At 38.0% G+C, this 23,241-nt stretch overlaps 1 protein-coding gene across 1 annotated transcript in view; it reads left to right on the top strand.

Moving 5' to 3' along the window:
* The first annotated feature begins 3,159 nt into the window (after positions 1-3,159).
* The window catches only part of efna3b (ephrin-A3b), a 60,860-nt gene continuing 40,778 nt past the window's right edge, over positions 3,160-23,241 (top strand). The window contains exon 1 of the mRNA XM_065261051.2: positions 3,160-3,992. Within this exon, the coding sequence (XP_065117123.1) occupies positions 3,886-3,992 (107 nt within the window). The 5' untranslated portion in view covers positions 3,160-3,885. The remainder of the gene's footprint in view (positions 3,993-23,241) is intronic.

Below are 23,241 nucleotides of genomic sequence, written 5' to 3'. Positions count from 1 at the left end.
AAACGGGGGGCCCTGAGATGGTGCCGGGGGGCCCAGCACTATCTCAGGGCAGTTTAAGAACCAATGTGTTATATTGTTTTCTAAATCAGTTTAATGACATTTTAAAATACAATTATTTATCATAAATTCTGTGTAATTAAACCTCATAAAAATAAGGCTACTAACCAACAGCACTACATTGTATAATTTAATGTTTTGTTTAATTCAAATTTTAAGTTTTGGAATATTTCATGTCATACATTTGCATAAAATGCATCGTACACAAGGGGGGCCGCACGTCGAAAAAGATTGAGAACAGCTGATATAGCAATATAGTATCACAACCTCAGTCACTCATTTTTTTTTATTGTAAGGAAATAAGTGTCCGCATTTGTGTTTCACAAAAGAACAAAAGTCATATTTAAAATGTAACTTTTGAAGTAGTTTTTAACCTAGAAAATATATAATGATAATTTTACTTGCACTAGTTTCAAAAGTGTGAAATTGTCAGTAAGATTACAGGGAATGTTTCAAATGACGGCATATCTCACTTCACATGCTTATACAACAATGCCTATTCCAATTCTCCTTGATGCCATGACTGTGACAATGATGCCATGTTACCTTTCAGTATAGGAACTTCCTGTGTCAACAGGTCAAAAATGCAGCCGATTGTGTTTGTGTATAGTTTGATAGTTTATTTCTTACAGCAAATCAAAGTTTGGCTGAATGTTGTATTAGATTTAAGCCTTTGCGTGTGTGGAGATTGGATTTGAGCGAGAACTGGGCATGTGACAGATAGAGCTAAGCACGAACTCCCAGAGCTAAATGTCATAAGGGCTACAGTGTCACGGGGTCCGAAAATGATACACTACCATTTTTCATCATCTGCTGCGGAGACAGAGAGAGGCAATTGAATTGGGAGGCAGTATTGCAAATGAAAGATGTTTTATGAAAACTGACAATGGCCTGTCACGGTTATATAAAGTGGTTTGAATTGTTGTAAATATAGAAATGAGAAGAGGATGGAATTGAAAGGATATGGAAATCTTTTACTCTAGGGGGAGCCCACAACTGACTTGCGTGACTATTACAATTTAGAAGCTATTTATGATTGCAAATTTCGAACTCAATTTGCAACATACTTAAAATCCATGGAATCTTACGTGTGTGCGTGAATGGATTTTTCATCTAGATTTACTTAACCAATTTGCATTTTTTTTTGCTTGAGCCCCAAAACTTGTGTGCCAACAAAGAAGAAAGGGAAACTGTGAAGTAAAATATTTCATTGCTGCCATATAGAAACCCAAGAAAAGAGGAAGATGGCAGGCAAAGAGTGATGTACTCAAAGAGGTGACACAGGTAGATCACGAGAGAGTGAGCGAACAAAAGGAGGACAGAAATAGACTTCGAAAGAGTCAATGTAGCTTGACACAATGGGTGTAGAGGAAAGACAGGGGGAGCTGGCAATGTGCGTGTGGGGAGGTGGTGCTGTGCTTTACAAATGGGCAGAGGGGAAAAGACAGGTGAGATATAGTAAAAAAATAAAAAGAGAGAAAAGACAAAAAGACAGAGGGATTCCCCAATGACATCTAATCTCTCCCTCTCTTTCTCGCTGTCCTCTCTCTTTCTATTCCCTCCTTTTCTCCCAATAAATCATTTTGACTTCTCCTTAACCAACTCATTCCCTGCAGACGGGAGGCAAAACTGCAACTATCCCTCCTGCACTCATCGTACTGCGTTTCTCTCTTTTATGCTCTTTCTCTACTTCTTTTCTCTAAAAAAAGAAAGAGAAGTCAACTACCATGGGCATCATGTCATCAACCCTAAAATATTACAGTGCACTTTTAATGTAACAATAATATAACCAAGAGTGTAGATTTGCTTTGACTAATGACTTTTTATTAGTCATATGCAGAGATGTATAAAGTACTAGCGACCCAGACTTGAGTAAAAGTACAAGTGCTCTATCAAAAAAGTGACTTGAGTAGAAGTTGAAGTGCTCTTTAAGCACAGCACTTAAGTGGAAGTACTAAAGTATTAAACATGCTTTGTACTTAAGTATTGCAAGTAGTTTATTTTAAAATATACTACTCAAGTACTGAAAGTAAAAGTACAAGTATTGTGTAATGTAGTTATTAAAGAAAACAGTCAAAAGTTTGAATATAATATTGTTTATATTATTTCAAATGTTTAAGCTAAAGGACACTTACAATTCCTTTGGCTGTAGCAGGAGTTCAAGGACATGAATGTTCAGATAATTCAGATTAATTTAACTGATATGGCGATAGAGAATTCAGAATTAATGAAATATTAGTCGATAAAATGGTAATAGGTAAAGGTACAAGGTGTTTCATTGAATTTAGGTTTCCTTCTTTCGCGCACACTCGCCCTTTCTTGCGCATTCTCTCTCTCTCTCTGTCTTTCTCGCGCACTTTGGTTCTCTCTTCGCTTCACATTTGTCAACAACCCTGGCTCATATTTGTGAGTGAGAGGTTGGGAGGGGTCGCCCTTTACTATCTCCAAATGGTTCAGACCACCATGTGACCATGATTCGTAACATTTGAGAGTAACGAGTAACTATGCAGCACATAAAAAATGTATTGGAGTAAAAGTATTAAACTCAAAGAAAAAATGTACTGAAGTAAAAGTGGAAGTAGGAGAAAAAAATAATACTTCAGTAGAGTACAGATACTGTCTTTTAGTACTTAAGTACAGTAGTGAAGTAGTTCTACTTCGTTACTATACATCTCTGGTCATATGGTAGTGTTACCTTATTACCTACTATTTCTAATAATTAAAAGATAGATACATAGATAGATAAGATAGATAAGATAGATAGATAGATAGATAGATAGATAGATAGATAGATAGATAGATAGATAGATAGTGACATAACATTTAAGGATGGGTACGAGTACAGAGATACATATGAGCCAATCCATCAGTCCATTCATCCCTCTAAGAGGATTTCCCATAATTATTCCACATCAGAAAAGACTTGCAGTGTCGGGTGGGGGAAGCAGGTGGGTTTGCGGATAGAGAGCAGTGCATACTGATAGACAGTAAGAGGATTTTGGTGAAAGGTAATTAAACTGCTCCAGGACCGGTTGCAGTCCTAATTGTTTTGTAATGTTTTACGCTAGAATGGATGTTTTCTGTTCCGTCATGTGAGCTGCAGTCTAAGCAAACCTCCCTAAAAGCGTTTCTCCAGTGAGAGACAGAGCCGGTGGAGGCGCGCTTTTGTCCTGGGCAGGAGGCGGAGCTGGTGAACGAGCACAGCCTACCAAACAGTGCGTGTATGTGTGTGTGTGAAAGAGAGAGAGAGCGCGCGCAATGAATATGGCCAGAGAGAGTGAATAAAACTAGCTCCGGCACTTGTTCGTCACACATTTGTAAGTGTGAAACAACCAGCGGCAGCGCGCTGGATTCTTCGCGCGTACGCAACCAGACACGTTCCCGCGTAAGAGCTTCAGAAACCAAAGCAAATAGTTTTGCATTTACGGAGCATCTCTGTTAATTCTTACGAGTTCTCTGACCGGCGTTGTGGGGAGGTCGCGCTTCTCTCCCGCATTTGAACTCTCACCATCCTGCCGTCTTCATCTCTCTGATCCCTCCGCGGAGATCCATCTGAACCTGAACAGCGCCGTACCGGACCGTTGGATTTGGGTTGACGCCGTGGGGACAGAGGGAGGGGGTCTTCATCATGGATTCTGACTTTTTAAACACTTAAACCGATGCACCGAAAGCCCATACTGAAGAAGTTGATCGCGCTTTACAGTAGGTGATTTCCTCCCTTTTCTTCTTTACCAAACGGGATGCTTCAGGTTCACAGTTGCGCGGGGTGAGAAGATCAAGAAAGACTGAAGAAAAGCGAGTGGGGAGAGAGAGAGAGATCGAGGGATTATGGCTCTCTTGCATCTCTGTGTTTTTATTCTGACGCTCCCCTGTATGAACTTTGACCTGGTGAATGCGGCCAGGCACGCGGTACACTGGAACAGTTCAAACATACTGTAAGTATTTAACTTTGTATTTGCTGTATGTGTTTTACGTTTGTATACTGGAATACATACAAATCAGTGCATACTACTGTACTGTCTGTATGCACAACAGTGTGCAAAATATACCAAATATCACTGTCAATTTCCATATAGGGAATAAGTTTGATTGGTTGGTTTCCTTATGTGACAGGTGCATTAGTGAGTCAGGACAGGAGCTTTGAGAAAAGGTCATAATTTAACACGTTTACATCTATCTCTGCTGTAAATAAATATATAATCAATGCAGTGTAGCAGTTTGTTTTGTTAATTTGCCTTTTCAATAGGACATCTGGGAGTGATACGTTTCGTAGAACACCTCTTGATCTTGTAAAACAACCATAGAGAGTATTAAACTACTAATGGATCTTATTTGCTCTTAAATAGATGTTTCCCGAATATCAGTGCTTTCCCAGTTTATGCCATTAATGTGTCCTGCTTGAAATTGTTGTTCATCTGAGGCCTCTGTTTCATTTGCATCACCCGGTTAGTAGCAGAACTCTATTCAGGTTTATTTGCATTTAGCTCTTAACGCAAGTAATTGATGCAAAGCAGCTTTATAAGAGTTTTGTGCCTGAAGCCCCATTATACTGTCAAAATCTCCCAAATTACATACAGCGGTAAGAATTATCCCTCTAGGATGTGCAATGACTTCTACTCAAAACAAGAGCCTAATACAGTTAAAGAAATACTTTCTGTACATTATAGTAAATTGGTCATTTACAGGTTTTGTCCCTTTCTCACATAATACCTGTCTTTTTCCACCATATCTCTGTTTCCTCCACACTCATCTCCTTCATGTTTCTCCCAGGGAGTTTCCGTCTGTCTTTCCTCATCTCCCTTTTCCTTCTACTCTTTTTTCTGCATCATACTGTACATGGGGTTCAGTCTATGTCCCCTGTTCCTTTTCATTCCATCTGCTGTAATTAGCAGTACTTTTTCATAATGACCTCAATATGCCTGCATTGTGACATTGCTCAATCTCAGCGTCTTTCACTGTTACGCACACACACGCACGCACGCACGCACACACACATTCTGGTTTTCATGTTTTGTGGTTTCCATAGACGTAATGGTTTTTATACCATACAAACTGTATATTCTAATCCCCTAGCCCAAACCCTAACCCCCAACCATCACACCAAACTTTCTGCTATTTCACATTTTCAAGAAACATCATTCTGTTTGATTTATAAGCTAGTTTCCTCATGGGGACCTCAAAATGTCCCCACAAGTTTTCAAAAATACTGGTATTCCTATCTTTGTGGGGACAATTGGTCCACAACGTGATAATTACCAGGTACACGCACGCACACACACACACACGCACGCACACACGCACGCACACTTCATTTCTAGTTTTTCATTTGAATAGTCGGGGTGTTTAGGTAATAAAATGTCTAAAACCCATCTGCTGTAACTGAACGGTACATTAGTGCAACAGTGTAGATGCAGGTGAGTGCGTGTTGGTGTTTAACTAATCTGGCTCTGCTGGTTCTAAAACCTATAAAATAATTCATAAACCGTCCCGTTTTACAGCTACTGTTTCACAATGACAGTAACCTGTGTATTACAAATTTGGACTAAATCATAATGAAATTAAACTCATCGACTAAAGCTGGGGTAAAACCCAATCATTTTGCCCATCTGAGCCATTTTTCTTTGGTGGTACTAAAACACACTCACTTTTCATTGTGCATGGATTATTTGTGATTTCATAAAAAAATAAAAAGCAAGAGCAGCCTAACTGCATTAGCATCGCGAACAGCACGGGACGGATATAGTACGTGATAAAACCAAATTAAAGTGGATTATTTTCATGAATCAAGACATCCACAGGAAATGCTGTTACACTCGGTGCACAGCAGAAAGTGTGCGCTCTGCCGAGAACTGGAAAGAATTTGAAAATTAATCCACAAGCTGAATTCTGCTTGCGTGCCCCATTGTGTTTGGGAAATGTGTACCGGGGAAGATCTACTTTTTTTTGGTATAAAGTGTAAACGACAATCTTTAGTTTGTGCGCAAGCATTATACTGTGTGTAGACCTTTCTTCTTTCTCCATAACTGTCTGCAACACTGATGACACCCTGTTACCTCAGCTTGGCCTAGTTACACAGTACAGAGAAAGAGAGAGAGAGAGACATTTAGAGCTGTGGGGTGATATTTAAGCATTGTATGGCTGAATGTCACTCTATATTCTTTCAGTACACGTGTGCTTATTCTCTGGAGTCACAGCTTAAATGTAGCACAACAGGCTAACGGCAAGTGGCTCTGGTCAATGTGGTCATAAATAAACTGCTGATTCTGAGCTGAATTGGGGTTTGGATTAAAGCCAGAGACCAAAGCTGCAGTCACTCTGGACCAGACCAAGCATGCTCCACTGGTGAGAAAGTCTCTGGTGTTTTGACTCGGGGGTGTGATACAGAGCTCGTGTGCGCGAGTGTTCTACAACTAAACGTCTTTGTTTCGAGCAGCGCACGCTTGGTGTAAACAGTAAGAGAGGCCCGTGGCTGTGAAGTAAAAAATGAAAACAAAGCAACCACACCACTGCTTCCTCATTCATCTTTGGGAGCTCAGAGTGTACCTTCGGCTCACACACACACACGCGCGCACACACACTGACAATTACTGAGTGCAGAGTGGGCAGTGATCCTAACGGCCCTGCACTCCCGCTCCAGTGATGCGAGTCCCGGAAAAATAGCGAACCCTGTCAGACGCATAATTGAGAAACAGGGTTGAATAAATACATGCGAACCACCGGTTGCCACACACACAAACACTCCCACACATATCCGGATTTTACTGAAGGAAAGGGTATATATTTTTCACACATTCTGAATGGATGCTTTACTCAATGCTTTGTTGTTGTCAATGGAGGAAAGCACTGTACATGTGTAAATGTTGGGTGACTCTAATGAAGATCTGTGCTGCTTTGGGGCTGTTAGAAAACAATTACAGTGCAGGAAAGGGAAAACCAGACTTTGATGTGTGCTGAGTGCTAAAATAGATTTAAAAGCACAACTCAGTTTTGTGAGATCAATACAGAAATGTCAGCAATTATATAAGACCAGTTGGCAAACGATACAATAACTTCAATAACATTTTGAGGGTCATCTTTCGGTCTACATTTAGGCACAGACTGTTGTGGTTCATGTTGCAAAAGCCAAATCATCTTCCAATCCATAGAACGTTTAGTTAAAGACTTTATATCTTTTTAAATATTTACATTTACATCAGTCGATGAGCAGATGCTTTTATCTGAAGCAATGTATACGTGCAGGACAGTTTATAAAACAATAGACTACTCCGAAATGGCAAGTTATCGAGATTAGTACATGTAAAAATGTAGAAAAATCGGGAAAGATATTTTGTGCATTATGTTACACTCTGTGGTTATTGTGATGTATTTGTGATATATGTTTCTATAATAGTGTGATATTGATAGTCATGTTTTTACAATGGTTCTTTCTGATAATAGCCGTGACAAAAGTAAGTTGCTCATGCTGCCTACTGTTGCTATGGTTACATCAATTTAGTTGTAGGTGAAAATGCATGGCCTGACAACTTTGTTCTGAGCTCCCTTGGGGGTTTCTGGCCTTAATTGGGGGGTTGGACCCTCTCATAATTCACACCCTGTCAGTGACCCAGTATATTTTATTGAGTGGCATGTCTGAAAGGTTATTCATAGTGTCACGTTACTCAATTTCCACAGTGAAGTGGTGTTACATTTCTGGTCAGCCACTTGAATCAGGTTGGGGTACATATTTACATCAGTGTTAAATACATGCTTGTGTGGCATTTATTTTTTTCTTCTTTTAATTACAGTATGCAGTTCTACTGCAAACTGAATAGGTATTTACAGGTTTGGAAAAACTTTCCTGAACTCGAACCTTTGTCTCCGGCTTGATTTAAGAGTGCAATGTTTACATAATAATGTTTAATAATTATAATAAATAAAGAATTTAAATAAATACATTTACATTATAATATAATTCCATATGCTTAAAAAATAAATTTTTACAATAGTTACTTAAGGTGGGAAATAATGTAATAGTATTGGATGCTCAGTCCATGAGCAAGTGAAAGCAAAGGTGTATCCAGGTGAGCTGATATCACACTGTGTGCAGGTAAAGCCTTTGGGATAAGATGCTAAACTGCCTATCCCCATTATTATTAATGCATAAACAGCAACTTGATTGACAGGTGGATGGAGAGACTCATAAATCAGATAACAGTCTGAGGTTTGCATATGCAAATTGCTTGGTGCATATTCATGAGTAAACCGAAAGATCTATCTAAGTGACAGAGAAGACCTGGTTCTCGTTCATCAACTTTCTGTTATCACCGAGGCGGCCCGTCACCCAGCCGGTTCGTGCGAGTGTGTTTATGTGCTTTATGATGTTAGTATCTATTTGAAGAACAGCAGTCTTAATTAATATCGCCAGTTCAACGGAGTCTGATGAATAGGGCAGTTGTGCATACCAACATCCACTTATCACACAAATCACTTTTGTTTATTTACGCTTTGTCATGGTGAGGGGTTGTGATGAATACAAGCGATGCTTCATCAGAAAACGTTCTGCGCTTTTTCTTAGTTCACTCATAATCACACTATCGTTTCATGTGATGCTTTTTTACACCCTCTCTCACATTTTGTGACCTGCTCAGAGCTCTCAATTTCATTTATCTCCTCCTTTCTTTTTAGTAATTTAATTTTTATTGCAAGCACCTCCCCCTCCATTTATCACCCATCTCCAAACTGTGTGACCGTAAAACATCTTGGAAATAAGTGTCATGCAATTTAAATTGAGTTCTGTGCAGTATCATGCATAAAAAGTAGTTGTTTAAAACTTGTTTAGTGAGTAAGTTTCTTTTCTTTTTAAACCCAGGGTTTCAAAACAGGGGTCTCTGAAGGCACTACAGGGGTTCAGTGGAGAACAAAACACATACATTACGGTATAATGTCCATGAAACAAGCCATTGTGTATTAAGGCCATGTAAGAGCACTGTTACTACTGTGCATAATATATATGTATACTCAACACCGTGGCAGAGATCAGTTTTAGTTATAGTTGGTTACAGATACAAGAAAAGGATGAATGGCTTTAATCTGTATACAGGGCTGGAAATGGGGGGACTCATTTTCAAGGAGGGACAGAAATCAAGAGAATTTCCATCTGCTATCCATGTAAAAGCCACCAAAAGCTTTTGGATTTTTTACATAAATATAGTGGGATTTTATGCATCAACTGCTTAAAAATATAAAAATGTCTCCAACTAGGGGTCCCCCCAGTAAAATCTGTGAACTAGACACAGAAACAATGCCGTGAGTGGCGTGCCGTAGTGAGGATGCGCGTGTCATTGCAACAATTAAGTTACGGTTCAGCTCTTTAAAATGAGGGATTTACATGCATTCACGATGAGAAACGTCTCCAAAGTAGGGTTGGGGGATGTCCCCTAAATTGGCAGTTGACGATGGTTAGGTTAAACCATTGCGATGGACGATGATATCATTAGGCGGGGGGGCTTAGGGTATTTACATTTTTCGTTATTATATAATTATTATTAGTTATTTTACTTTATTACTTCCACTTAAGAAGAGTTGTGCACTCTTTTTTATTTTAATATATATTTTTACATAAATACTATTTTGTACTTAAAAGCAATAATTTTGTTATTTTACGAACCCAATGACTCCTCCGCACGTTCCAATAGGTTGCACATAAATATCTGTATGTGCCACCAGTACTCCATCAGAGCGGGTCTTCAGCACCGCGGGGAGCAACCAGCACTCCCATCTGCAGCTTATTAAAACTAGACAAAGTGAACAAGTTGGTATTTCTGGCCAGAATCATCAAAATTGAAACATGGTCTATGTATGTAAATCCTGCGTTTCGGTCGGAGTGTTGTTCCCGTTTTCTTGTTCTTGGCGTTCGCTGAATTTTGGGTTTATATCTTAAACTGCCGCTTCAGTGCAGTATAGACACATAGCTATGTAACAATGAGCACGATCTCCCGAGACACTACAATAGGCTACTAATAAATTATTAATATGGGCTTTTTTCTTGTACAAAATAAAATATTTTAAGTTAAATGTACAACATGTAAAAAGACAAGTTTCTAGCAATGTCAAGATCAAATGCCTGATAGGATATTTTCACAGACTAACACACGTCACGTCTCTGGCATAGACTACAGTATTTAAAATAGCATATATGCATTAGTTATATTTCAATTTAATTTATAGGGCAATTCCCGCAAAGATTTTAGGTTAACTATAGTCTATAGAAGAGAGTTAGTGTATGTCAACCTGCAGCGAAGTGGGGTGGGGGCGTGGCATCACGATAGTGTCTCTCAACCCTATTGCAAAGTGGACTAAAGCATGGATCAGGGAGCTCGTCACTATCTGCGCTGAAGCTGAGGTCATTCTGCAGCATAAAAGAATAACGCGTCACACGCTCATTTGAGCTTATAATAAACATGCCCGTGTGTCATTGCAACAAGATATATCGTTCAGCTTTTCAAAACAGGGGTTTCAAATGCTACCAAGTGCAGGACTTTAAACACGTCACGTGTCTTTCCGGGATCTTTACGATATGTGTGTGAACACATGCACAGATTCCAGAAAATCATTGGCAGTGTGAATGAACCAAAATCCCGGACAAATCCTTTATGCATTTTCTGTGTATTTTCCGTAATGTCTGTCTGAAAAGTATAGAGATTGGACAGTTATCTTAACAGAGCCCAACAGATTGGACAAACACATTCATATTAAACAATGATTGATTTGTTAAGAGTTTGTAAATTGACACCTTGCCTTTTGTCATAAAATAAGCTCTGTGATTATTCAGTGTTTGTATTTTTTATTGATGGGTTTGATAATTGTCTTAATAATCATCCCTGTTGTTGATGTTTAAAGCTGCAATCATTATTTCTTTAGTGGGTTTAGTGGATTTTACATTGCTTATAAAATCTTACCTAACAGCGACGTTTATAGATCAGGGGTGGCGAACGTCGGTCCTGGAGAACCGCAGTCCTGCAGAGTTTAGCTCCAGCTCTAATCAAACACACCTGCTAATCAAGGTCTTAAGAGTTACTAGAAAGCTACAGACAGGTAAAGTTTAATCAGGGTTGTAGCTAAACTCTGCAGGACTGCAGCTCTCCAGGACCGACGTTCGCCACCCCTGTTATAGATCATGCTTACAAGTTTAAAGTAAGGAGACAGTTTTGAACACTGAGTTTTTATGTACAGCTTAAAATGTTCAATATTGAGTTTTAAACCTTAAGATAAACTAAATTAAAACATCTTCATTTTGTAAGATGTTCTCTCCTTTAGTGCCAAGTCTTTAAAAAGACTTCTCAAGAAAATGGACTAATCTTTTAAAGGAGCGGTGAATCAAATACTCAATTTTAACTTGATAATTTGTTATATAAGAGGTCATCATACTTAAATGAACATCCTGCAAGTTTCAGAACTGAAAACGTCCGTGCTACTGAAATATAACAGTTTTTGGCACCAAGCCAGTAAAACAAGCCAGTGTGGAATTCGGAAATCTATGACGTCAAAGTAGAATTGAAGCACCGCCCCATAGCCAAATACAAGGACCACTTTTGAAGTCCCGCCCACAGCTTCGCGTGACACACGTGTGTCTCAACAAGTAAATATGTCTTTAAAGATTGACAAATGTAACCAAAATGACTTTTAAATACATTTTTTCTGAGAGACTTTTATTTTGACGCGGTGATCTCTTATGATAGACTGGAAACCCATTTTCGGTTCTGGAAGAACCGCGTGGGAAAAACACAGAAGCTAAATACTTTAATTCGGAGGCTTGGAACATAACATTAAATGCCTGGAAAAAGTTTGCTTTTTAAGAAGTTCCAGCTCGTGTGGGGAGTGTTTGTTAACTTTGTGTACACGGATTTATTTGGAAAGAAGTCGATGCTGGATTTGCAGAGAGACTGTGATTAAAAGCACCACTTATATTGGATCTGACAACAATGACACAGCATTATACACAGTAAGACATTTTACTTTATTTAAGTTACTGCGTTTCACTATTGCTTTGTTAGAAGAGATCGCTTGATATGTCTGTTGTAACATCCGTGTCTAAACACGTATGTTTGACTGTTTTAATGTACTAAAAACATTAAACGATTAATAAAGATACACCACTTAACAACACGACTGTAATTTAACGGTAGAAATATACAGTGTTATTTACAAAGAAGGATTTATCAGCCGCAGTTTAGATTCTGATGCCCGTTTACTGTGTTGTATACGGTAATTTAGGCGAGTTACGTTTGAAAGGTCAAACACTCAACAAAGCTTATTTTTTATCATATAACTGTGGTATTTAACATTACGTGAATGTAAAAGCAACCTCACAAGCACAATCGAATTATACAAAGTTATTGATAAGGATTTATTAGCCGCAGTTTAGATTCTGATGCGTGCTTACTGTGTTGTATACGGTAATTTAGTCACGTCGAGTTTTGTTTCTACTTTAATATACGTATTGTCATTTATGTGTATCATATTTAGCACCCAGAATCTTTTGTGGCTCAAACATATTTGTGTTCGGCTGCTATTTTTATCACATTAATGTTTTTAAAACATTTCCCCACATGTAATGACGGGGAATGAAGCCGTCCAATCATAGCAGTGGGTGTTTACGTCCAGGTCTTCAATGCGGCCCGCCCCTTCAAACTAACCATTTCTCCAGACAGCCACTAATCTATGTTACAAAATAGCCTATTACTTATTGTTTTTGATGTTTTTGAATGTAAAAACCACGCGGACATCAGAAGTAGACATCAGGCAACAGTATAAAACAATAAAATCGACAAATTCACCGCCCCTTTAATAAAGAATTTGTTTCTGTGACAATTGGCTGTAGTTGTACTGAACGTTTCCTGAAAGCCACTTGTTTTGTGTGGTACTTTTGTTAAAAGTTGAGAAATCGATCATGTTATCGTGATATTTCGTGATTTCCTAACTTTTTAAAGTTTTTAATGTAGTGCAGGTCTAGATGCTTGGAGATTTTGATGTAAATGCAGATGGAAATGATATGTATTTCTTGCCTGGAATTATTCACTTCAAAAGCAGGCCAGATTTGACACATCTTTCATTACTATTACTCATGTTGAAGAATTGAACAACATCTCTCGCTTCATACTGTTTTATTATAAATACCTGTTTTATATGGAAACACTCGTCTCTGTGGTCCGCTTTTATCTCGATCCGTCTTTCTGTAATCTGGCTATAATTTAGTCCTCTTGTCGTTGCTGTTCTCATATTTTTTAATTCATGTTCATTTCTAATTTATAACAGCTCAAACTTCCTCCAGAGTAAAATATGGCACTTTTCTTTACTTAGCAAGACAATTTTCCAGACATTAAATAAATCACCAAAACAGACTACAGTATGTTCTTGACAAAGTTTGTGCGAGTGCGTGTGTGTGTGTGTGTGTGTGTTTGTCCTCTGAAGAAGGGGATGTGATCAGCATTGTGGGTTTGTTTGTGTGTGATCTGTACAGGAAGACCTGTGACTCTTGCTCATTTAACTCCAGCTGGCTGATGGAGGTGAATCGCTCGATAGACAAGCGATCTCATCTTAATGAATAGAGGAGAAAAAGAGCATTTGGAGTCTTTATCTCTCTCTCTCTCTCTCTCTCTCTCTCTCTCTCTCTCTCTCTCTCTCTCTCTCTCTCTCTCTCTCTCTCTCTCTCTCTCTCTCTCTCTCTCCCCCTGATTCTGTTATGCTGCTTGCTTTGGCACATAGAACAACAACTATCTAACACAGACATGGTTCAAAGCACACACACACACAAATAAACACACACACATATACTGAAATGTGGGACTTCTGAACACAGTAATATACTGAGCTATTTTCTGTGTGCCAAAATTAGTTGGTTTGGAGGATGTTTTTTGTTTCTCGTTCCACTTCAACAGAAGGCACAACTAACTCAAACAGGTTCATAGTGTGGCCACCATGTGATTGGGGGCCTTCGTTTTGTTTGCTGCCAACATATCCATACGAAACATATAGGGTGGCAATGTTCAGGGTCAAATATAAGTATTAAAGTATCATGAATATATACAGTAGAGCTATATACACTTTTGTCATTTGTGTTATTTTTTTTAACATAAACATGATTTTTATATTAGAGTCAAACATATTATTAACTTAAAAGTCGATTTGGGATAAAAAATCCCTAGGGGGAAAACATTTCACAGTTTTTACAGTGTATTCTCACTTAATCAGTTGTTTATTGCCAAGAAATGCACAACATTCCCTCCCATTAAATTAAATGAAAAAAAATCCCGGCTCCTTCTCATTATACAGTTTTCCCATATTCATCTCTGCATGTAACTAATAATTTAAAATTTTTTTGAGAATTTTAAGATTTTAACTCTTTAAGGATGTGTGTGCATGTGTTTGAGTGAAATTGGGGGTTTAATGGGGATTTTGGGCCATTAAAGTCATCATTAGCTGGGCCAAGAGTGCACCCTGTTCACCATAATCATGAACATAATTAGAGAATTACTGGGAGTTGGAGAGTGTGTATGTGTGTGTTCGAGTGCTTGTGTGTGTGTGTACGCGTACATCATGGATTTTAATGGAGAGATTTTAAATGGACAAGCTAAATTATGACCTTGTATAATGGCCTTTTTTATCAGTCAGTGTCAGACTGTGCTTCTGGAACGGGTCTCCATGCCGCACTGATGAGTGTATGTGTGTATATTTGTGTATAATTCGTGTAACTTATGGCAGGGTTTTTTCTTTCAAAATGTCATTGCATTTAAATCAATTTACCTCTTATAGCATTTTCTCTCTCTCTCTCTCTCTCTCTCTCTCTCTCTCTCTCTCTCTCTCTCTCTCTCTCTTTCTCTCTCTCTCTTGTTGGCCGCTCTGTCCATGTAATCTATATAAGAGACCCACGGAATGTACTACAGATTTACTGAAGTAAACCAGTTTCTGTTAGAGCTGCTGTCAGAAATGTTGCGTGTGTACATAAGTCTTTACTTAAATCCTCTCTTGTCTGTTTGTGGGTGCACAGAATATCAACGCAGTACTGCAGGTCCCTCTGTCTGTGTGTGCAGTTGTTAGCATTTCAGGCTTATGGTAATAAATGCATTTTCACAGCAGTTAACAGAATTCTGTGTCAGATCCCGAGAGAAAGACAGGGAAGGGAGATGTCTAGAAAAGAGGGATTGAGCCAAACACAGGTAGGTATTTATAAAGAGAGAGAGAGAGAGAGAGAGAGAGAGAGAGAGAGAGAGAGAGAGAGAGAGAGAGAGAGAGAGAGCAGCAGTGAAGAGAGCAAGAGAGTCTGATACAAAAGAAAAGACTGAACTCTATACATAGAGTTTACTGCCTTACACGCACACACATGCTAAGCACGCGCAGTAATACAGAAGATACCCGCAGTTTCTGCAGTTAACTGACAGAATGCACGAAAGTCTGTACAGTAATTTTGTATAAAAGGTTAACTGCAAAATTTAAGTTACTGTGGGTATTGTGTAAGAATTTAATTTGATATTTATTTTTTTGCCAAAAAGCCTATTTGACCTGTGGCGGCTGGTGACTGCTCTTTCGAGAGGCGCAAATTCAAAATATGTGTTCAGAGTGTCGTGTGTGTTGCTTGTGTTTTCAAAATATGTGTTTGTTGTGTAATGTGAACCATGTGCATCATGCTTGCTGCACATGCGTCAAAACCGTTTATGATAAAAGAGACACTCACGTTCACAAAATACACGCAAGACATTCATAATGAGATTATGCGAGTATCTTGCAAACGCGAGCCTCTCTTTTATCATAAACCCTTTAGACGCATCTGCAGCAGACACTTATTTTGACAAGACGCGTGATGCACACAGGTTCACTCGACGCGGCAAACACATATTTTGAAATTATGAACCACACACATGTTGGGCTACATACATGTTGTGACGAACTTCGCATCGTACACCCTCGAAAAAAAGTCAACGGTCGCCACTGTATTTCAGTCCCTCCAGAAAAACACGATTATGCGATCGCATGATTTAACACATAATCAGCTAAAGTCTGCATATTTATGTGGGGCCGCTTTTTTCGAATAAGCCGCACTTTCGCAGCATAAATTGCAGATTTCCGGGCGCAAAATATGCGGGGATTGCATGACTTCATAATCCTTGCATTTTCGTAGCAAAAATCACATATATCTTAGCAGAAAATTGAAAAATGTTGCATTTACTTACACACAAGCGCAGCCATGTCCCCTGTTGCCATGGGAACATTATGAAGTGATTATGTGACGTGAACATCATTGAAAAGCTGCAAAAGCTGCAAAAAATTTTTGCATGTTCCCGCAATTTCATTGCAAAACATTGCATAAATCCCCCGCAAATACCATCACATTTTTTAAAAAAACGTGCCACAAGATCAAGGATTTTTACGGAGCCCCTAAGGGGACATGGAGCAAAAATTTTATAAAGTTTAGTTTCATGTGCTCACGTGAAACTTTCATGTGCTCACGTGAAACTTTCATGTGCTCACGTGAAACTTTCATGTGCTCACACGAAACCTTCATGTGCAGAATTTTTTTTTAAAGTTTAGATTCGCGTGCTCACCTGAAGCTATCGCGCGAGCACGTGAAACTATCGCGTGCTCACCTGAAACTATCACGCGCGCACGTGAAAGCGAAAGTTATTAATTTATCATTTAAAAATTTATCTTGTCAATATTAGTCAGTTAAATACAAATTCTCCTGTGGCTGACGTAAACATAAGCAAACTCACGTACGCCAACACAACAATATGCTCTGTATTATTAGCCAGGCCCACACAAAAAAAACCTGAAGATAAACAGAAAAGCTGTAGACACACACACACACACACACACACACACACACACACACACACACACACACACACACACACACACAGACAGACTCACTTGTGAAGATAAACTCATTTAAAAGTTGAATATACAGTATCCTCAGTTGTCACAGGTCTGAAGAGATATTTCTAACAGCTGTCATGAGTTAAATATAATTGAGAGAGTGAGAGACTGAGAGCAGAGGTTTGAGAGAGAGAGATTTCATTAGAGGAAGGGGAGCGGAGATGGACAGAATGGGGAGATAAAGAATAGATGGGAGACGAATGAAGACAGAGATGGGTAGAAAGAGAAATGGATAGAAGGATGGCATGTTGTTGCTATGAGATCGGTTCTTATCTGAAGCTCAAAATGACAGCGGGCTGACAAGCCTCTGCAGAGCTATGACAAAATCTAAGGTTCTAAGCTTCTAAGCAACAAGCACCCACATGCGCAATACGGCTGATGCACATCATAATGCATGCGTACACGTACCCCTACTATAAATCACAGGCACGTGATCTCAAGCGCACAGTTGTGGTTATACGTGTAATTGTGTGCGCATGTACACACTCACACTGGCCACTCATAAACCTTCATGAACAGTACAGCTCATATGCATAATTATGCAGACACACACACACATGCCTACCGGAGCCCGGGGTCATTATTTTTGATGTGATGTACAGCAGCTGGAACATGCCGGGGTCTTATATTTTTCCGGTGGGACTGCTGCAGGCCGTGGAGAAGCTTGTGTGCTCTGCAGTTTACGATACACAGCGCAACCTCTCTGAATAAATTACTTGATCATAACATTTCAGTGTTTTCATATTTAATCTACTTAATATCCTTCTGCTCGGTTCTCTGCTTTGTTAGATGCGCATGAGAGTTTTGTGGCTGCGGATATTTCACGGCGTGTCGCATGCGGGGTATTAGAGAGTGTATGAATGGGAAAGGTAGTTTAAGTTTTCAGACAGTTAGTTGAAACTAAAAAGACTTTGGAACAGTGCAGAGTTAGACAAGAGTGGACAAGGAAGGAAAAGGGGGTTACGGGTGGTTAGTCTGGAGTCAGGACTGGGGAAGAGAGAGAGAGACCAGACTGTCAATCAATTTGAATTATAATATGGGTCAATTGTAATTAGATTGAACTCTCATGTGACATTGCCACAGTGATATACAGCCAGCATCACACACCATATGCTTGTCCGTGTATGTGTCTGTCTGAGTGTTTGTGAGTGCCTGTCAAGCTCAGTCAGACACATGAAGGTGGTCGGAGTCAAAGAGGATTTTTACTTTGCCCATATTAGCGGTCGACAAATTTATTATATATATTTATTACATTTGTTACGTTGTCTGGTTTGGATATTTCCAGTATAGTGCACTGTATTGACCACTGCTGTTTCTTTACGGTTACTGTATGCTTTACTGTATCCCTCTAGGCCAAGGGCTGTATTTACACAAATGTAGCAACGCTACTAATTAAAAAAACATTTTAATAAAGCTGTTTTCAGAAAATTATACTTTTCTCTCAAAAAACTACTTTTTCTAGCAAGTACTGATGTGATGGGGCATAGCGCAGTTCCTTTACAACAAAATGGTACATAGCGTTTGATTTTACATTTCACATTATATTGCCCTCATAGACTCACAATCAAGTCAGCTAATGCGTGTGTGCTTAACTGAGATTAATTTATTTAAAAGCCTTTCTTTTTGGGGGCCACACTCTAAAATACTTTACAAATAGTAGCAATGCTGACATTGCGGGCACACGCGTCGAATTTCTGGGGCGATACAACATTTGTTTCAACCTGCCTGTTACTTTAAACTGCGTGTCATGCAATACATTCCACTTCTCGCAGCATGGTTTTAGTATTTTAATCACAATAATACGTGAAGAAGAAACCCCGGAAGCTTTGATATTTTGAGCTTTCAGTCCTCATTTGTTTTTATTTTACAGCAACTGTTTGAAAATTTGTGTCACTTTCAACCGGTCGGTGTGCTTCCGCTAGACTCGGGGCACAACTGTAAAGTAGAGTTGACAAATATATCTTTTATCTTGGTACTGAAACATGGTAATCTAAATCTATGGAGGAGATTGTATTTAAATAAATTGTGGAAATTTGGTAGTCACGTTTGTGTTGGTAGATTAGCGAACGTCCTGTCAGAACATCAAACCTGCAGGCATCGTTCTAAAAACCATGGCTTGTCTGAATATGACAAACTAATTCCAACAAAATGGCCCATTCCAACTAAAACAATAAATGTTCATGATTTCATTTGAAAGAACTAACAAAATTCTATCATCTGTTAAAATTTTATGCAAATATCTGATGAAATGAGAAAGTTACAAGCAAAAACATGTAAATAAACAGCATTTTCGGTCACACACATTCCATTGACATTCATATAAGTTTTCCCTCTGATTTCTAATATTAAAAATATCATAACTTTCTCAATCCTCAACGGATTTTTACAATCCAGGTATCTTTGTAAATGGGAATGTCTAGTCATGTGATTAATTTTGAGCTTTTGAGTTTTTAAAAATGTTGTCACCATAATTACAAGTAAGGCACAATATGTATTCACATGAAGGAATTTTCTGTATTGTTTTTACAGTTGTTTTACTTTCTTACTTTATTTTGAATTTTGCACTTCATCGAGTTTTTAGGGTTAATGGAAATGTCCGTAAAATTATACTGTGTCTCATTAACTAATAATTGCCTACGTTTTTCGTATTTATACGCGCACTTGAACTTCTCACGAAAACTTTCCCCCTAATTTACAACACGTGCGTACGCACATGGGTTTTGGTCTTATACTTGTTCTTAAGTTAGCAAAACCAGCTACATATAAGGGTTTTCCGCAGCGCGCACTGATCCACAGAAAATTTTAGAGCAGATTGTCATAGAAGCAAAAGAGATTGAAAAGAAATCCATGATCGTATTATTATCTGTAAAGTTCCGTTTTGCTTTGCATTTTTTTTTTTTGGGGATGTTTTGCTGTCGCTGGAGGAAGCCAGTGCGGTCCAGGGACCGGAGTAACATTACATAAGTATTGGATGCGTTAACAAATATGACATTAAGTTAATATGATAGAGACGTGCATCTGTATCTAAAATGAATCAGACAGGAGATCAAGTAATTGACATTTGGACTTTTCATTACATTTACATGACGTTTACATTAGGCATTAAGCAGACGCTTTCATATAGAGATTGAAAAGTGATGAAGGAAACGTGAAGATCTGTCATTATGTGCATCTTCTTTATATGTGTAGAAAAAATAAGTAGGCTATAATGTATAATATAATGTATATAATAATAAGACAGAAAATATAATAATATAAAATATAATCTTGTAAATATTTATATATTAACATTATAATAGCCTAGTATTTGATTATAGCGTACGTGATTATTGTGTACGAGTGGTTTTAGGTTTTCTTGAATTTTTGCGTACATTTAGAAGAAAGTTTGATACAAAAGTTTTTGTTGAATCACGATTTGTTCTTGAAAACATCTGTACCCACATCTCATGTGTACACATGCTTAGTGAATGAGACCCATTGTCTTTACCACTACATTTTTTATTTAATATTTTTTCAAGATATGTCATACTAATTACTTTATAAACTAAAACGTTTTATATAAAAAATAACCTGGACCCTTATTACCCTAACTTCAGTGTAATTTTCATTATTAGCCTGTAGTGTAACTAACCACTTCAAAAAAACAAATCTGTTTACACTTTAATGTAAAGACTTCAAACTACAAGCAGATTTTCCAACACTGGTAGACCCTGCAGCCGAACCAGCTGTAATACGTCCATGGGTCATCAGTGATATCGCCTGACACATCAACAGTATTCATTGCCAAATTTCCTCATTGAAGTGGCCGGTGGAATATGTTTTGTTCTAGACTGATTTTTCCAGTAGCCTATTAATTACTGAGTCCATTTCACAGCTACAGAAACGCATATCATAATAACCGCTCTTCTCAACCATTGCCAGTTTCACTTGACTGCCGGCATGATGGCTGTGTGTGAGTGTATGTGTGTATATGTGTATGTGTGTGAAAATGTGTGTCTTTTCAACAAGTTAACAGTGTGGAGCTGCAAGAGCTGTCACTATTAGAGATCTCAGCATCACTGGGTGGCTGAATGGAGCGTATCGGAGGAGGGCATATATTTTTGGTTTTCACATCACGTGCCAATCTGACATAATTATACTGTACAGCAGCCTGCAGTCAAAGACACATTAATGTAGAAATGAGAAGTTTGAGGTAAGTAGGTGGGCCTTAAATCCAGTTTTGTCACTTGTAATTAGAAATAAACTTTTTTTCAGCGTCTGAATGGGCATTGGCGTCTTGTTTTGATGTTGGAATCAATCAACAGTGCAGTGATGCACCATCAGGGATGCGAGTTTCCCACTAGCATCTTTGTCATTCGTAATTAGAAGTGAATTTTTAATTTGTTGTTGGGTGTTTGATGCAGATTTCTTCCTCACTCCGTTTCCACCTATCAGATTATCAATAAGAAACCAATCACGGATAGCGTTGATGGCTTTTTAGCAGGCGGAATGGGAGTGAATGCTGAACAGAGAGAAACTGGATGAGCTGAGCAAGAACTTCCCTTAAATCAACAAAGAAAGTGCTGGTTGTGCCGCATCGTTCTTTGATTTATATCTGTTCTGGGCAGCTTTACAGCTGTCTTCCATTGGGACAATTAAGACTACACATAGCACAGATTTTGGTGAAGCTTTTCAAGGCCTCTACATACCTTAAAGGATTAGTTTAGTCACCTTTTACTTGCCCTCATGTCGTTCCAAATTCCTATTTCTTTCTGCCTGCTGTGGAATGCAGAAGGATAAAGTTTGAATGATGGCGTGGTCGCTCTTTTCCATACAATTACATTTAACTGAAACTTTGAAGCTTTACACAGACCGGAATATATTTTTTTACTTAATATCTTTAGTTACATTGCCATTTATTAGAGAAATACATACATTAGAAAGTACATTATTTATACATTAGAAAGGCTACTACATTAAAAAGTCATACAGGTTTGGAGTGACATATAGAGTAGGTAAACAAAATACTTTACTTTGCTATTTATTTTTGAAAATCAGTTACGAAGTTCAGCTCAGATTATAAAATCCAAAACCTCCTGAACTGCTCACAAGCAAATCGAGTCCGCTTTGATCATGTCAAACATATTTGATATTTAGAATTTTAAATCGGGATGATTACGTCAGTACTTTCACAATAGCCTTTCAAAGTGGCCATCTTTCACCGACCTTCAGTATGAGGAGCACCAAAGTTTGAATTCACTGATTGATTTCACTTTCATTTCAGTCTTTGCCATAACTCAGTAAGTATTAAATATATCAAAGTTTTATTTTCACAGAATGTAGCATAATTTTATGTAGAAAACAGTAAATTACTTATTACAGGCAGGGTCACAATTATGCTCTGGCCTAATCATAATGTCATATATGGATCTAGTACTAAACATGGGAAGTTGGTCATAACTTTGGACTTGGACCTTGGACCACACGTCAGCAGATGATATGAGGTCGGCTTGTTAGCCTGTGAGAAGATCCTTAAGTGGTTTTCGTGCTTTCTGTCATCGGCTAACCACATAACACAAGAGTCTCACACGGGATTTTTCACCTGTTTGCTATTTATAGCTAGTCCAAGGTCAACGTGTACCAGCTGTGAGCTGTGACTGGTAGCATTTCCCATGCAGCGTATGCTGTCTGCCAAGCTACAGAAAGGATACATTGCATCTAACAGCACTCTTAAAAATAAGGGCGCTTAAAAGGTGCTTCACAGTGATGAAAAAACTTTTTGGTTTCTCAAAATATAATTTAGTCAAAGAACCATTTATTTTATTCCTTTTTATAATTTTTCACCTTAAAGAACCTTTTTTGAAACAGAAAGGTGCTTTAGATGTTAAAGGTGCTTTCCATACAGCAAAAAATTATATTTTAAAAATTTTTTTAAATATATAAAAAATAGCCAAAAAATATTTTTGCTGGAATATATTTTGGAATATGTTTACATAAATATTTTTTTCACTGATATATTTTTTGGCTATTTTAAAAATAAATACATTTTAAAGAATTAAAAAATGTATTTAGCCCTCCATATATTTCAATCCAAGTAAACGTTGCATTGGAAGAAAAATTTACGAAACTGTAAACATAAATTCAAATTAAATATATTTTTAACTTCAAAAAAATACTTTATAAAATTAACTTGAATTTAGCATATATTTAATTTTTTTTTGCAAAAAATACATTTTTATAATGTAAAATTTGAAATGTGTTTGCTTGCCCTTAAATAACATTTAGAAATAAATGGTA

This window comes from Paramisgurnus dabryanus, chromosome 13 (genome assembly GCF_030506205.2).
Source record: "Paramisgurnus dabryanus chromosome 13, PD_genome_1.1, whole genome shotgun sequence".
NCBI classification, from domain to species: Eukaryota; Metazoa; Chordata; class Actinopteri; order Cypriniformes; family Cobitidae; genus Paramisgurnus; species Paramisgurnus dabryanus.
The sequence above is the reverse complement of the archived record's forward strand: the minus strand, read 5'-3'. Positions and strand labels throughout refer to the sequence as shown.